The sequence below is a fragment of the Thermochaetoides thermophila genome, assembly GCF_000221225.1.
Source record: "Thermochaetoides thermophila DSM 1495 unplaced genomic scaffold scf7180000011806, whole genome shotgun sequence".
Classification (NCBI taxonomy): Eukaryota; Fungi; Ascomycota; class Sordariomycetes; order Sordariales; family Chaetomiaceae; genus Thermochaetoides; species Thermochaetoides thermophila.
The window spans coordinates 1788787-1804475 of NW_006383023.1; the positions used below are offsets into that span (position 1 = coordinate 1788787).

The following is a 15689-nucleotide window of genomic DNA, read 5'->3' on the forward strand; positions in this document are numbered from 1 at the left end:
GATTGTCCGGGTATGTTGATCTCCGCCCCTCCCCCCACCATCATCTCTTTCCTCATTCCATTTGTATTTCCGTTATCCGTATTTTTTTCCCCATGCTTGATCAAAGAACACAGTTATGATGACCAAGACCCTTATTTTATGCCCCTTTTCCCCTTCACCCCATCAACAAGCTATTTTGATTGTTGAGTTTTTTTTTTTGTCATGTGAACTCCCACAACCGCTGCCTGCTCTTACACAACCTCTTCTATTTCACCAAGCGCGGCTGAACTACAGCAGCAGCTCGAGGTCGCGCAGTTTCCGCGATTCGTCCGTTTTTCTGTCTTCCTTTGTCCCCTGATCACTACCGCTATTGTTACGATTCTTAGGGTCGTTGACAGAACCAGCACTACTGCTAGCATTAACAGTACTACCAGAACGACCCCAGCCAGCAGCCCCTTCCGAGCCCATCATCAAACCAGAACCGAAACGGGGGAAAGAGCCGGCAGCGCCGCCGCGGACAAAGCCCATCTAGGAGCTGGCCGCGAGCTTGCCCGAAGCAGAGGCGGACTTGGCCTTCTCGCCGTCAAAGATGGCCAGCAGGCTCTTCCAAACCTGGTTGGGTTCCTGGGCGGCGTCGACAGCCTTCCAGATGCCCGTCTTCTTGTAGTACTCGACGACGGGGGTGGTCTGCTTGTGGTAGGTGGCCAGGCGCTTCTTGAGGGCCTCGGCATTGTCGTCGCTGCGCTGGACCAGCGGCTCGCCCGTGATGTCGTCCTTGCCGGGAACTTTGGGCGGGTTGAAGGTGACATGGTAGCTGCGCCCGCTGCCCGGGTGAATTAGACGGCCCGTAATGCGCGATACCAGCAGCTCGTCGTCGATCTTGAGTTCGATCGCGTGCTGCAGCGCCTGGTTGCGCTCGCGCAGCATCTTGTCCAGGCCCTCGGCCTGCGGAACCGTGCGCGGGAAGCCGTCCAGGATGAAGCTGGCAGGAATTATTGTTATTAGTCTGGTCTAGCCGACGCCTTGATTTTGGAAGGGCTATCGCGCCAAGAGCACAAAACTTACCCGCCCTTGCACGAGGGGTTGTTGTTGAGCTCCTCCTTGATCATATTGATGACAATCTCATCGCTGACCAGGCCACCGGCGTCCATGATCTTCTTGGCTTCCAGGCCGAGGGGAGTCTTCTTAGCGACCTGGGAGCGCAGCATGTCACCAGTAGCCTAGATGTCGCGATTAGCGATCCATTCATCTTCTCTTGAACTCTCATAGTGTTTGAGCTTACCAAGTGGCAGCAGTTGAACTTCTCCTTGATCTTGGGGGCCTGAGTGCCCTTGCCTGTATGCCGGGTGAGCGCAACGTCCGGAGATGTCCATAGTCTTTGCCAATGCCCACATACCAGCGCCAGGAGGGCCGATGAGGATCATGCGGACAGTGTTGTCCTCAACGGGCTTTTTCTGGGCCTGCTGGCCAAATTGCCTCTCCTCCAGGGCCTTGACCCGGCTCTCAATGTTGGCGATGATGCCCTGCAGGCGCTTGACTTCGTCCTCGAGGTATCCCATCTTGTCTGGTATCCGGTATCGGCTGGGCGAGGTTCTTCGGAGGGGTTGGGCTTAGGACGAAAAGAAGGCGGGGTCGCGAAGTGCCTGGGAGGTCTCGGGAGACGGATGCGAAGCGAATTGACCGCGCGAGAGGAAGGTCAGAGCGGGAGGAGCAAGAGTTGTTCCAGCAAAAGGACGAGAAGTTCGGGAACCTGAAAGGTACAGGTTGCTGGCTGGCCCGAAATTTTGATGGGGACTGGGGCCCTCTACCACGGCGGCCACTGAGCAGCCACTCTGGGGATTGGGGACGTGGATCTCTGTAATTTACACGCTGAGATGCAGGGTTACGCAGACGTTACACGTAGAAAATGCAGAATCCGTCCGCCACACGGTAACGATAATCTTGGCTGCGGCAGGCAGGAGCCTTTTTTTGGCCGAAACGGTCCAGGGTTGCCCGCTGGCGTTCAGGGTCCTTCCTCTGCTGTGTTGTGCCGAGTGCTCGCCTTCACACACCTGCACTTACAGCAACGGCCCGGAACCTGCTTTGGATCTAGCATGCTGTCAATGATGACTATGTGGTGCCTGGATGAGCTCTATGTTCTCTCGGAAAAATCTACAATAATTTGCTCCATATTCCAGCCAGAGCCTGCTCCTCGCCGAGCGCATTTCAGATCTTTTCCACGATCTCCGTCCCACGTCGCAGTCGCTGGCCATCCGAGGCACAGCTGAAGAGGCCTCTTTTTTGCAGGTTGCGCCCTGCGACCTACGGCAATCAGGAGCACCAATGGCCATGGCAGCCGATCGGCAATCCGGATGAATGGCCGTGCAAGCGGGGACGGTGCAGCAATCCCGAGGGCCACCGACCTCCACAGCATGTGGGCTCAGCATGGATTTGTCGGCTTGTCTCGTACGGTCGACATGTGTAAAGCTGTGTAAGGCAACCGATGTGAGCGTCCTCTATGGCGACATATTCCGGTGGTGAGGCCCCCACGCTCTTGTGTGAGTGAATTGTTGTTCCGACGGCTCATAGTTTGCATGTGTTGAGATCAAACTCACTCACAACGGTCTTCCAGTGAATGAAGACAAAGGGATCTCACCTGAGCCCGAATTCCTTTTACACCGTCCAGACAACGAGCTTGTAGCTCCAGTTAAGATATGCCAAGCTCTTCAGGCCCACAAAACTTGCAGCTAGTTGACATCATCCAAGCAGTCGGGAGAGCCAGAAGATGGGATTTATCATAAAATTACTTTCGGTGCCTCAAATCCATAGCAGTGGTATCTCACACCTAGGTATATCCCAAAGCCAAGCCGCATCCAGTGCTTGAGCAGAAAAGAAAAGGAACTGGCAACCCAAGCGTCAATAAAAGTCATTATGTAGTAACCCAATACCATACCATAACGCCATGCCCGACCCAGAAATTAGCTCTTCGAGCTGTCAGGGACACTCTCCTGATCTTGTTCTTGTTGTTCATCTCCCCAAAGCTGCTTGCTCTCCTGCTCGACAGCTCTCATGGAAATGGCCACCTGGTCCAGCTTGGCAACCACATCCAACACACCTTGATTGACCCTCTGGAAGTACCGATCATTCGCCTCTCTGCGCTTCCTGGCCAGCAAGATATCCACCTCCGTCTCTACCTCCTCCTCCTTGCCCTGTTGCTCAGCCCCAGCAACAAACCCACTACTCCCCGGCCTTGCTGCCGCTGCACTCATTGTGCCCGCTGTGCTCTTGGTCCCGTCACCAGCACCATCAACGCTTTTCGCCCCAGCACCGGTAGCAGTGACGGCAGCAGCCGCTTCTGACGTAGCCCCTCCCCCATCACCTCCAGCCCCAGCCCCTTCCGCATTCCCAGTCTCAATCGCCTCATCAGCTTCACTCCTCGCCCACGCTTGCGCAAGCGCGATCTGTGCCTTGCGTAGCTCGTCGAGCATGCGTTCGTGCTCAGGGCTGAAGATACGACGCCCGCGTACCCCTCCAGTAGCACCTCCTTGAGAGTCAGATCCTCCGATTGCTGCCCCAGCTGATAACTCAACTGCCTCCAGCGTAGCTTGCATCTCAGCCCATAGTGCATCAACCCGGTCGCTAGCTGGGCCTCGGCGTGAAGACGAAGCACGAGAGTCGCGGGATGGTGGACGGGGTATGGAGAGAGAAATAGAACTTGAGCGAGGGTGAGTCGTAGGTTGCCCTGCTGCTATCCCAGTTGGAGGAACCGTGAGAGAGGGGCCTGTACCGAGACCTGCGGTAAATGGGTTTTGGAGAGTTGTAGAGGCTGTTCCTGATGTGCCAGGACGTAGCGAATTGTTGGTTCCTGAAAAGGCAGTCGGGGGATTTAGGGTTGATGTGAATCCCGATGTTCCCCCTGAGGGGGGGCCTGGCTGAGAACCATGAGGAGTGGTGGACTGAGATGGTGGTTGAAAGAGAGAGGGGAATGGGCTGCGGGTGCTGGCTGTGCCTTTTGTGAGCTCTTTCTGGGACATTGTTACATTTTGGTCAAGCATTTGTTGTTTTTCAATGCAAAATTATTAAATTTTGGGAGTGGGTTGCTAGGCTCTCCAGCCCGTGTTCATCTCATGAACCCAACAGTGAGAGGTTGCCAATGACATGCATTTATCGCGGCATGCACATTAGCGATGATTGCCATGAAATTGTGTGCACGGGCCATGTCCACAGACCCCTCAGTTTTTGCCCCGGTGGGGTATTGTGGCCTGAGGCGGAATATTTTTGTCCAATCGTGGCTTGCATAGGGTTTTCACACCCTACTGGCAAACTCGGCGCCCAGCACCCAAAAAATATCAGCGACTGCTTGTGTGAACCTTTCCATCACGATCGCACCCAGTCCGTGACCGTCAACAAGTCGGTACGTTTCCTCCGCACCCGCCCGCCATAGCTTTCAGCCTTTTTGCTATTGACAGCCTCCCCCTCGACAATTCCTTTGAGGCTGACATCATCGTGATACAGCAAAAATGTCTGGTGGAAAGCCCCGTGGCCTGAACGCCGCGCGCAAGCTGCGCAACAACCGCCGTGAGCAGCGGTGGGCCGATCTTCAGTACAAGAAGCGTGCCCTCGGCACTGCCTACAAGTCCAGGTGTGCATCGATCGAGTCGTTCGGATCCAAAATGGCGGTTGGCTAATGTGTTGGTTGATAGCCCTTTCGGTGGTTCCTCTCACGCCAAGGGCATTGTCCTCGAGAAGGTCGGCGTCGAGGCCAAGCAGCCCAACTCTGTATGTTTTCTCCGATCTGATGGGATATTCGACCTCCCATGATGAAATAGAGTGCTTCGATGGCTTCGACTAACCCGGGTGATCAGGCCATTCGGAAGTGCGTTCGTGTCCAGCTTATCAAGAACGGCAAGAAGGTCACGGCTTTCGGTATGACTACCCCGACTACGAGATGAATTTGATATGGTCTGGATTTGGCGCTCACGAATGTATCTAGTCCCCAACGACGGTTGCCTGAACTTCGTTGATGAGAACGACGAGGTCCTCCTCGCTGGTTTCGGTCGTAAGGGCAAGGCCAAGGGTGATATTCCTGGTGTCCGCTTCAAGGGTCAGTTCTCCCGGTTTCCTGCCGCTATATTGCCTCTTTCACTAATCCCGTATAGTCGTCAAGGTCTCTGGTGTCGGTCTCCTTGCCCTGTGGAAGGAGAAGAAGGAGAAGCCTCGTTCTTAAATGCGGGGTTCGCAATACAAATTGGTTCGGGTCGGTATCATGGGGAGTCTGCTTGGCGTTTTTCACTTTGGCATTCCGTTTCCCGGTTCGGGCATCTGGGGATTCACGGTAGACGCGGTCTAAAAATAAGACATCATCACGCCGATGTAGCAGACGATGCATGTTTGGGAATGGCGCCATGTAATGATTGCATTGACTCTAAGGCTGGCTTTCTGGCTTTCTATGTAACAGGAGAAGTCTATGCTACAGAGTACATGATGGTATATTACACAGGCGCCTTCCACATACAAGTCGCCAAGCAGCACTCAATAACATCACGCCGATTCCGTTCGAGCCACCTCTTTCTCTGCCTGCGCCAAGTCCTTCTTGCCTTGTGTGTATTGCAGGAGGTAGTCTGCGCCCAGCCCAAAGCAAATGGCGCCGCCCGTGAACCAGCAGCCATTGATGAACCACCACCAGCAGTCCTTGACACTTTTAAGGTTGACCTTGTAGATCATGTAGCCCAATGTCGCCAGAGCACCACCACAGCTGCCAACGAAGAAAGCCGGACCAGCACCCGCTGCAATACCGGCCCCAGCAAGTAATGCCACCTGGGTAATAGCCAGCCCGGTAAGCACTTGCTTAGTCTCCTTCTCGTGCTTCAGCGCAATGCTCTTAATGCCCGCCTTAGCGTCATCCTTGATATCCATATGCGCGTAGATCATGTCGTACAACACCGTCCATGCCACATTCGAGCTGTACAACAGCCCCGCCGCAGCTGCCGCCGTCCCGTTGCTCAACAAGTCCACCCCGAGCGCGGGGAACCCCATAATCGCGCCCCACGAGAAGGTCAACCCGAGAACAAACTGCGGGTAGTATGTCACGCGCTTTGCAAGAGGGTATGTTGCCACCAACAGCAAGCTCGGCGTCGCGTACCAGAAGCAGGCTGGTGGGAATTGCAACAAGACTACTAGCCCGGCGAGTAACTGCCCACCGGTGAAAACCAGCGCCTGAAAAGGAGTCACCGCGCCGCGCGCGATAGGCCTTAGCCTTGTGCGCGCGACGTGAGGATCGAGGTTGCGGTCCCATAGGTCGTTGATTGTGCAGCCTGCGCCGCGCATGATAATTGCTCCGGCCAGGAAGAGGAGGGACGTGCTGATTACGGTGGTGGGTACGGCGATGGGATTGGCCAGGGGGGCCGCCAGCAGCGTGCTGAAGATGCACGGGAAGTAGAGGTAGTAGGAGCCGGCAGGCTTGTCGAGGCGGGCGAGTTCTGCGTAGGGAACCCAGGAGGGGGGCAGGTAGGAGAGGAGGCCTGTGGTCGGGGGGCGATATTCGGCCGGGGGAATTGGGTTTTCACGGGTGTCATTGGGGGTTGTGGATGCTGAAAGAGAGGAGGTGGTATGATACGTCACGAGGGCCTTAGGGGCATTCTGATAGGAGGCGAGGGCTAGTCGGCGACGGATGAAGAGGTTCCGGCATGGAGAAGAGATGTGGTTGAGAGAGTATGATGAGAAGGTCCTGGAGGAGGGAATGAGCCCTCGCCGAAGGGGCAGCCGGGCGAGGAGCCGGCTGGTGGACATGGTGGTTGTATGGTCAGGAAGATGACTCAGTTGGTCAAGTCTGAAGCTTGCGTCAATGAATTGATCATCTCTATCGTTTCATTCTTCGCGTTCTGCAGGCTCCTAAACTACTACTTACACGAAGCCAGGGCTGAACCCTTCCCTGTCAGAAACCAAAATGAGAAATATCTTACGCTGCCACCGAAGATTAAGGGAAATAAAACAAGAAGACAAGAATGAAGTTTTGAACGCCTCAGATTAATGCATTAATATTTGAAGTTCAAGGAGAGAAGAATGAAATGAAGCAAAGGAACCCCCTCAGTGGGTTTTTGCGAATTTCCACATGAGACCTCGGTTTTTCAGCCTTGCCATTTGGTGTCGTTCCTCGAATGCCAATTCTTCCGCATTATTGGTCACAGAGACTTGCATGTTCCCACAGCATCTCTCCACTTTTTTCAAGGCTGAGCTTCGATCAGCGGCCAATCCCTCCGGAATTTCATCCAAACTCGGTCATCGCGCCTTCCATTCATCGCACCGCATTTCCACCCTTCTTTGCGCCCATTGAGCTGGGCCACTTTCAGCGCAAGAATCCCCGACATGTCCCAGCGAGCGCATTCGGGTGCCATGCAGTTCGCACATCAACATCGATAATTGGCGCCCATATCCTCAACACTTCGCGACTCTCGATTTCCACACACGTCCAGCGCCCAGACAGCAATCGTTGACGACGAACTGACCATGCGACCCGTCACTTGAAGCCGTCGCAATGCCGACCGCGCTGCATCCTCAGGCAAAATTCGATCCCATCCCTCCAGATCTCGATCTTCACGGCCTCGTCGAGAGGACGCCGAATTTTCATTGGGTCTTGCGCGTCCCTGCTGCCCAGATCAGAAAGCTGGGTCCGCAGGAGTTTGAGAGACTCGTATATTTGCACGTTGTTCGCGGTGGAAAACCGCTCGTAATTGAGAAATGGAATGACTGGCTTCCCAAGTCTCTCTTCAGCGCGCGGTGGCTGGAGGCGACATACAATAAGAAACGTGCGCAGGCTAATACACTTCCTCGGGCTTCGACCCTGGAGTGACTGCCAGTTTTAGCTGACTACTTGCAGCCGAAATTGTTCGCGACATCGTCGCACAAGCAGACATCCCCATGACTATGGGTCACTATCTCCGATCGATGAAACAGCTTGCGAACCAGTGGACTCCGCATAACTTTCGCGATGAGCGCCGTCAACGACTGTACCTCAAGGACATCGACTGTCCTCCCGAGTGGGCAGCTCACCTCGCGACAATCATCCCGCCCAACCTTTGGTACCTCAATGAGAATGTGGACGAGCGACCGGGGAAAGCGCGCAACGATGACTTGAATCTGTTCCCTTCCGGCCTATCTCCCGCACCGGCGGGTGACTTGATGAGCAGCCTGCCAGAAGAGATGCGCGCCCAGAACTTGATGTGTTACATCGGTCACGAGGGTACATACACTCCGGCGCACCGTGAAATGTGTGGCAGCTTAGGTCATAATATTATGGTTGATGCATCTGGCGATGAGAACGGCGAGAAGCCCGGCAGCTCCATCTGGTTCATGACGGAAACGAAGGATCGCGAAGTTGTGCGCGAGTATTTTCTGTCCATGCTTGGCCACGACATCGAGATCGAAAAGCACTTTGCGCAGATAAACGCCTGGAAGAAGGCGACGTTCCCGGTTTACATCGTCGAGCAGAAAGTTGGCGACTTCATTTTGATCCCTCCTCTTGCGGCCCACCAGGTCTGGAACCGCGGTACCAGGACAATGAAGGTAGCATGGAACCGGACGACCGTCGAGACCCTGCAGAACGCTCTCCATGAAGCGCTACCCAAGGCCCGACTTGTTTGCCGTGACGAACAATACAAGAACAAGGCCATTATTTACTACACTTTGGACAAGTACTACAAGATCATGACAGAGGCGGAGAAGACCGCCGACATTGGCTTCCTTGGGTTTGCACAAGACTTGATTAAGAGCTCGACACGTATGAAGCAGCTTGCGTCCGACTTCAAAGCGCTTTTCAAGCTCTACACTGAGATCCTCGTCGACGAAATGTTCGCGACCCGGGAGAAGGAGGTTGAGTACATCCCATACGACTCTAACATCACTTGCTCTTACTGCCGAGCCAACATTTTCAACCGCTTCCTGACCTGCAAGAACTGCATACGGACGCTGGTCACTGGAGACGAGGATACCTACGATATTTGCATGGAGTGTTATATCATGGGTCGGTCGTGCTTCTGCGTCTCCAACCTGACCTGGTGCGAGCAGTGGCGCTGGTCCGAGCTTGTGGACAAGTACGAAACCTGGCGTGCGCTCATCATCAAGAACGATGGCTACATCAGCTTCGACAGCTCTCCTCTCCCCTTGGAGTTGGAGAGGAAGCGGACTGGCAAGAAGTCTGCTGCTCAGATTTGCCAGGAACAACTTCGCAAGCGGCCTTTCAACGACATCACCAAGGTCAAGCAGATGCCCGATCACGAAGGATCAGAGATTGAGGTCGACGAGAATGGTCGGCGCATCAAGAAGAAGGGCAGAAAGAAGAAAAAGGGAAATGTCTATCGCTGCCACGTTTGCGCTCACAAGGACTACACCTACAAGCTTGCTTTCTGCACCAACGAGGGCTGTACCGATGCCTATTGCTATGGCGTGCTCTACAGAGCATTTGACCTGATGCCCCAAGACGTGATGCAAAACGAGAGGTGGCAGTGTCCCAAGTGCCTCGAGATCTGCAATTGTGGTTCTTGCCGGAGGGCAGGCAACGGCACTCCTTACATTCCCAAGTCAACGTTCATCGGCCACGACACTCGTCGCATCGCAGATGACCGCAGTGTCGAATCGCTCGTTGACTTTCGTGTCCACAATCTCTCTTGGCTGAAGATCGGCGGTGATGAGGGCCGAAGTGTGTCCAGCAAGCGCATGCAGCGACTGCTACAGGCTGCCGAAGCTGAAAAGGCCAAGCACGTCGAGCTGGTTGGCGATGGATTAACCAACGGCGTGATCGCTCAGACTTTAACTGCCGCCTTGCAACAATCCGCTGCTAATGGCTGCAGCGCCCAGGGCAAGAATGCTGAGCCTGACGTTGCGCCTATGGGAGTATATCCTGCTCCTGGTGTTGAAAGCATCAGAGAGCATGCCCGTCCTGTGGTAGTCGCGGGCGCGTCTATCCGCGGCGATGAGTCATCGTACCCTGATCCAACAATTCTCGGCCGTAAGCGCATGCTTGGTATGGGCTACTACGAGCAAGATGACAGCCCAGACAAGATTCTCTTTGATCCTTACCAGGCACCAACAACCGAGAGTCTGGTTATCAACGACGAACCCAAGATGTCAGAGTACCTCAAAAAGCAGCTGCGTCTTGCAAAGCGCAGGGCTCATCAAGAGGAAGATGGTGATCCTGATTTCCGGGCGTCTCGTTCTCATTACAGGAAGAAGCCCAAGCTCGATGATAATCAGCCGGTTCAGCGTGATCACCAAGAAATTGCGCTGAGCAACATGGACCCAGCTTTGTTCAATGCTTACACTACCATAACTGAGGCTCCCACTAACGGAGAGCAGCGAGCCCTTCCTCCAGAAACGGCACCCCAACGGACAGCAGAGCCCTCTATCGAGCCGCTAGCGTCGGCAGCACCTCGTGAAGAGTCTCTGCATAGGCCGGTTCTTCGACATGCACGGTCGAAGATGTCGTACGCGGAGCAAAACAACGCCGAGGACGACATCGACGAGGTCATCAATCCGCGCTTGCAGAAGCCGCCAGAAAGTATCACGTACTTTAATGGGGACGATGCTGAGAAAGATCCTCTTGATGTGGCAGCCGCTGCTGTCCGGTCTATGGCCGCGCCTACAGCTGCTGCTGCACCTGTTGTACCTCCGACTCCCAACATTCCAACGACAACAGGCACGGGCAGGAAGAGAGGTCGGCCGCGCAAGTCGGAGGCTGCACCGCCGCAGCTTGAGCCTCAGCGAGAGCCTACTCCTCAGCCAGAGCCAGGGAGAGAGCAGAAGAGGGAAGGGTCGCAACCAGAGCAGCCGAGGCGCCGTCGTGGAAGGCCACCTAAGGCTCGGCCATCGACTAGCGCCCCTCCGGAAAGTGAGAAAGAACCCGAGGATGACATCGACGCCCAACTGGCGAGGCCACTCGATGCCTTCAACGACAACGGGGAGGCCATCGCCCAAGAAGCAGAACAGGCCCTGACGGAGGAAGTTCGTGTCGCACCCGAACCCCCCAGGAGACGCGGCCGTCCTCCGCGCAACCCTCAACCAAAACCCCAGCCTCAGCCCTCACCACCGCCAGCGAGACGAACGGAGTTTATGATCGAACTCCCCTCGCAACCGCTCATGTCCATAACCGAACGGATGCGCATGAGGGGCAAGAAGGTCAAGATTGTCGGGCGTAAGAGCACCAGCCAGGGCTCTGCAGCTCCCGTATCATCGAAATCGGCTACCCCCGCAAGGGAAAGCATCCACCGTGAAACTGGGTCCGCCCGGTCTTCCGTAGCACGTGAGACCCCTCCTCGTCGGCGTACCACTGAGGAGATAGATAAGGACTTTGATCCGACCGCCGAAGAGGAGGCCGCCTCAACCGACCGGCGTGCCTTCACACGGGCGACGGCTCCCCGCTCTACCAGCATATCGGCATCCCTTTCCCGCTCATGCTCCCACAGCCTCCCGGCATTGGCAGCAATTGAACCTTCGGCTTCTGCCTCCGAAGAATCCCAATCCGAATCCCGCTCCCGTTCCCCGCACCCACTCCCTCGCGTTCCCTTCGGTCTGACCATAATAAGGCTCGGCGACGACTCGGATGACGAGGAAGATGGCAGCTACCAGGCTTGTGACAGCCGTGACCAGGAGAGCGGGTCGGAGTATGGCGCAGGCAGAGGCAGACTTGATGCCGCTGCAGCAACACAGGAGCCAGTGTCGGAGTACGAGTCGTCGGACGATGAGGATGAGGATATCCCGGCGAGAAAGTTGACTGCATCTGTTAATGGCAGAGGCAGTGGACACAGAGGTTGGGGTGGTGCTAGAGGTGGGGGGAGAGGGAGAGGAAGACGGGACAGGGGACGGGGGAGGAAGAGCAATTAAGAATTGACAGGAATGTTTGGGGGAGTCAGGACAGTTGCATATTCTGAGCTGAGTGCTTGCTTCGTTGCTATGGTTATTACTACCCAGTGACAGAAAAGCTTTTATCAAAGTAAACGTGTCAACTGGTTGGGTTTTTATTTGAGTATCGCTGTTCTCTAAGGATGCCAATGGCTTGGGGGGTAGGCGTAGGATGGTTTCAGAGTTCGATACCACGTCGGTAGCGCAAAACCATTCAACCGGACATAGGAAGATCAACAAAAGTCTTACTATGCATCTGTTATCCTTAGCCAGTTTATACGAGCTGCCCATGCGTGACAGTAAAATGGTTGTGCCCGTTTTGCTCAATGTAACAATCCCAAACCTTCATTTTTTTATTCCCCAGACGTCCTCAATCAAACTTAGTGATGCCCCAGCTCTCTATCCATCTTTGACCTTCCATAGCCGCTAATAACCTCTTCCTTTACCCAATCTCTTGTAGCCCCATAAACGACGTCCCCTCATCAAAATCAAAATCAAGCCTTCTCCTCCAACCCATCCGACACACTAGTCCCCTTCTTGGCCCTCTCCTCAGCCGAATACTTGGTCTGCTCCTGCAAAAGTCGAATCGACTCCGGGTCTGTCTTGCGCGGACCCGATCGATCTGCCTTCACACTCTCCTCGCTCACGCTCGCCAACTCCGGCTTCCAGTGGCCCTTGCCTTGCTTCTGCTTCTCCAGAGAGTCGCGCTTGTGGATCTCCGTCGATTCAGAACTTAAATCTGCTTGTATCCCCCGTATTTATGGGGGAAGGCGTTAGAGGTGGTGTTTGGCAGGGATTTCGGGGGAGACATTGAGGAACAGGGAAAGGGGGGAACAAATACCTATTGCGTCTTCTTTTAGACCGCCGGGGGCATCCCGGCGAAGGGAAGTTTGTGTAAGGGCCCGCCGGGCGGTTAGGGACGTGAAAGCTAGACGCTGGGCATGGACGCGGGAGGATGCGGTGAGAGTTAGGAATGCTGAGGACATCTTGGTGGTGTTATATCTGCTCAGATCGATAAACGGAGAGATTTAGTGGGATGCTGATTGTTCCTTCGAGTTGGCCTGATGTTTTAAGTCTCTGTTTTTTGTGTTGGTGCTAGAACGCAGGGACGGATAATCTAACTGGCCTTGGGAACTAATTTGAAAATTGTGACACTCGGTAAGCTTGTGATAATCAGCAAGATGAAAGTAACAGGCTATAGATGATAATAACCGGTTCTATAAGATTCAATATGGGAAATTTTAAGGCAGCCTTGTCCTCGTCAACAGGGCAAGAGCAGCTCAGTAGGATAACCTCCCAGGCCTCGAGCTGCCGACACTCAGCGTGTAATCGACGATGACGTCATTACTGAGTGGACCTCTGTTCTACTTCTTGGCGGGATTTTGCCATCCGTTTCTCATCAAGAGATCGAGATTTCGGGGCCCAACTCAAGGTCATGTTGGCTCGTTTAGTCGATGTGTATCAATGCCATTAGCTGCTCAACTATTCTCTTATCTGAAGCGTTTATTCTCTTCAGTGTCAAAAGTGAAGCTCTGAAACTCGATTGGTAATAGAATGCGGGGCGCGGCGATGGACTGAGCAACGCCGCGCTGCTGCGAAGCTTTCAGGCTTGATGAAGTGACACAACAGCCTGGAAGAGGGTGATCATAGCAATTAGATGCCATTTATTTGGAAAGCCCCAACATATTCGCGAACTGATATTGTTATGACATGTGCCAGACATTAAGTTTGTGCGAGATATGCCCCTATTTTTGAATCACGAAACAACACCCGCGTTCCAGAACTTGCGACTACTACTTGAATTTACCACAATCAACGCTGACCTTTCCGAGGAAAATTTAACGCACAAGACATAGCGCCAAGACGTATTCTATGCTACAGGAAATGAGTGGCTTTGGGAATATCGTTCTGAGTTTTATTTCCTCTAGCACAGCCAAAGCTAAGACAAGGCCATGGACAAGCTCAACACATTGAAGTCGTAACACAACACGAGGAAAGTAAACAAGCCCCAGCCAGGAACAAGCAAAGGGCATTACAAACATCTACGCATGGGTCTTGTCTCTGCCTCAGACGGCGGCAACACAAGGCCGAATAAGCTCAAACCTGGCCCGATCGGGGTCGCCCGGCCCTCGGCCCGGCAGTCTCACACTAAGCCCAATCTCCAATACAATGAATTGCTATCATCATCAGCGCCTGTGCACTAATGCCCGACACAAGGGCCCAGTCAAATGGCGATAATTCGTTGGCCATGACATGAAGCACGCGACCAAAATTCCGTGGCAGTCAAAAGCGCTCGCATGTTCTGTGGGGCAACCGCGCAGGAGATCATCGCTTGTTCAAGTCAACAGTACCCAGCATAGCGTCAATTGGATACGTGGTTCAATCCGGGAAGGATTCCGATTTTCTCTGCTGCTCTGGGTGCTAGAAAATATCCCTTCCGAAGCCCCGAGAAGAAAGGGGCTGGATAGATAGGGCCAAAGACACCGCTCAACCCGAAAAGCCAAGAAAGTTGTGGATATTCTCGCGACTCCACTGCCGGAGGAAGACGGAGTCCGACGGATTGTTTAATGTGTACTCAGTCTGCCAGGCGGCGAGACCGCCCGTGTGGACGGTGAGATGTGGGCAGACCGAGGTGATCGCGGAGGTCACACCATTCCTTTTGAATGGAGGTAGTCTATCTAAGTCAGTAGTAACAAGTTTGCCCGTAATGTTAACAGCACAGCTGTTGCCTGGCAAACTCGATCCGGTAGGGCTCGGATCAACTTAGAAGACGATAAGACTATCAACAAGCGAGTGGCCGCTTGACTTGCTGCTTGGTGCCGCACGGATGGCATGCAGCTTGCCCATGAAGAGAGCGGGCAATCTGCAGACTGCAAACTGGCCACATGTCGTCCTCATCTGAGCCTTTTCAAACTACCCCGCTGTTGGTGAACGACGAAGAGGCGAGCCCGCTGCAGACGGGAAGCACACCCGAATTCGCAAGCAACAGCTGAGAGCGCATGGTGTAAGGAGGCGTGGAGACAAGATGCGATTGGACAGCGGTAGCTTGACCGCCTTACAGGACCATTCCTCTCTCACCAGCTCCTTTATAGATGCACACAGACAGGGCAATATAAGAAGACATGGCGATATCATGGTGCGCCCTCTCAGAAGAACTCAGCAGATGAGCGGCACGCACTCACACCCACGAACAACCATAACAACTGTGATGTCGTTTGCATTGTCTCTTTTTGTCCGTACCATGCTTTCCCATTCCCCTCCATTCATCCATCCAACAGCAACACCGAATGGATCTTGGAAGCAAAAAGCGGTGTGTGATGGTTTCCATCTCACACTCATTGCAGCAGTTGTTTTCCCAGTTTTCCCCCCGGCCCAGCAGTTGTGTGTTTGTCCGCCAGTCGGCTTCTGTGGACGAAGAAGCCGCTTCCATCGCCTGCTCCATGATTGGGCCGCGACCTGCTCTGTCAAGCAGCAGAACAGCAGGACAGGCCAGGCACGAGAGTTTCGGCCATCCCGTGGCCCGTGCTGCGCCCTGGCCAGAGGGGTACTTCTGCTTGGCACAGTGTCAACTGACACTGGGAGATCTGACATAGCACTGTTTCCAGTCCAGACAGGAACCTGCAGCATTGCGAGTATCTTTGTTTCAAAGTCCCATGACATCCCTTGGGACTGGTGCTCGAGTCATTCCAAATCTAATCTCGCTCTCGCTTTGGCCCGTCTGAACTACCCGGCTCAACTCAGCTACTGAGAGCCCAGGGCGATATTTGCAAATCGTTCTTTTGGTGAAAATTGTGATCTTGTTGCCTGCATACGCACTAGGTTTTCACTTGAGGACAACC

The 15689-nt window shown here is 54.2% G+C and overlaps 6 protein-coding genes across 6 annotated transcripts; 2 read left to right on the forward strand and 4 right to left on the reverse strand.

Annotated features, from left to right (window-relative positions):
• Nucleotides 1–507: 507 nt before the first annotated feature.
• On the reverse strand, nucleotides 508–1538 carry CTHT_0005050 (adenylate kinase-like protein; the record flags this gene model as incomplete). The annotated part of the gene is made up of 4 exons (XM_006690980.1): nucleotides 508–961; nucleotides 1045–1199; nucleotides 1262–1314; nucleotides 1376–1538. The coding sequence occupies 4 exons, from the start codon at nucleotides 1536–1538 to the stop codon at nucleotides 508–510; spliced, it is 825 nt and encodes a 274-aa protein (XP_006691043.1).
• A 1398-nt stretch (nucleotides 1539–2936) lies between these two features.
• CTHT_0005060 (uncharacterized protein) lies at nucleotides 2937–3992 on the reverse strand (the record flags this gene model as incomplete). Its single annotated transcript, XM_006690981.1, has 1 exon — nucleotides 2937–3992. One exon carries the CDS (start codon nucleotides 3990–3992, stop codon nucleotides 2937–2939), a length of 1056 nt encoding a protein of 351 aa, XP_006691044.1.
• A 486-nt stretch (nucleotides 3993–4478) lies between these two features.
• CTHT_0005070 (40S ribosomal protein uS12) lies at nucleotides 4479–5185 on the forward strand (the record flags this gene model as incomplete). The annotated part of the gene is made up of 5 exons (XM_006690982.1): nucleotides 4479–4600; nucleotides 4662–4737; nucleotides 4824–4884; nucleotides 4952–5062; nucleotides 5118–5185. The coding sequence occupies 5 exons, from the start codon at nucleotides 4479–4481 to the stop codon at nucleotides 5183–5185; spliced, it is 438 nt and encodes a 145-aa protein (XP_006691045.1).
• A 314-nt stretch (nucleotides 5186–5499) lies between these two features.
• CTHT_0005080 (para-hydroxybenzoate-polyprenyltransferase-like protein) lies at nucleotides 5500–6747 on the reverse strand (the record flags this gene model as incomplete). Its single annotated transcript, XM_006690983.1, has 1 exon — nucleotides 5500–6747. One exon carries the CDS (start codon nucleotides 6745–6747, stop codon nucleotides 5500–5502), a length of 1248 nt encoding a protein of 415 aa, XP_006691046.1.
• Nucleotides 6748–7492: 745 nt separating this feature from the next.
• Nucleotides 7493–11832, forward strand: CTHT_0005090 (uncharacterized protein; the record flags this gene model as incomplete). Its single annotated transcript, XM_006690984.1, has 2 exons — nucleotides 7493–7763; nucleotides 7835–11832. 2 exons carry the CDS (start codon nucleotides 7493–7495, stop codon nucleotides 11830–11832), a joined length of 4269 nt encoding a protein of 1422 aa, XP_006691047.1.
• Nucleotides 11833–12344: 512 nt separating this feature from the next.
• On the reverse strand, nucleotides 12345–12836 carry CTHT_0005100 (uncharacterized protein; the record flags this gene model as incomplete). Its single annotated transcript, XM_006690985.1, has 2 exons — nucleotides 12345–12589; nucleotides 12692–12836. The coding sequence occupies 2 exons, from the start codon at nucleotides 12834–12836 to the stop codon at nucleotides 12345–12347; spliced, it is 390 nt and encodes a 129-aa protein (XP_006691048.1).
• Nucleotides 12837–15689: the final 2853 nt, after the last annotated feature.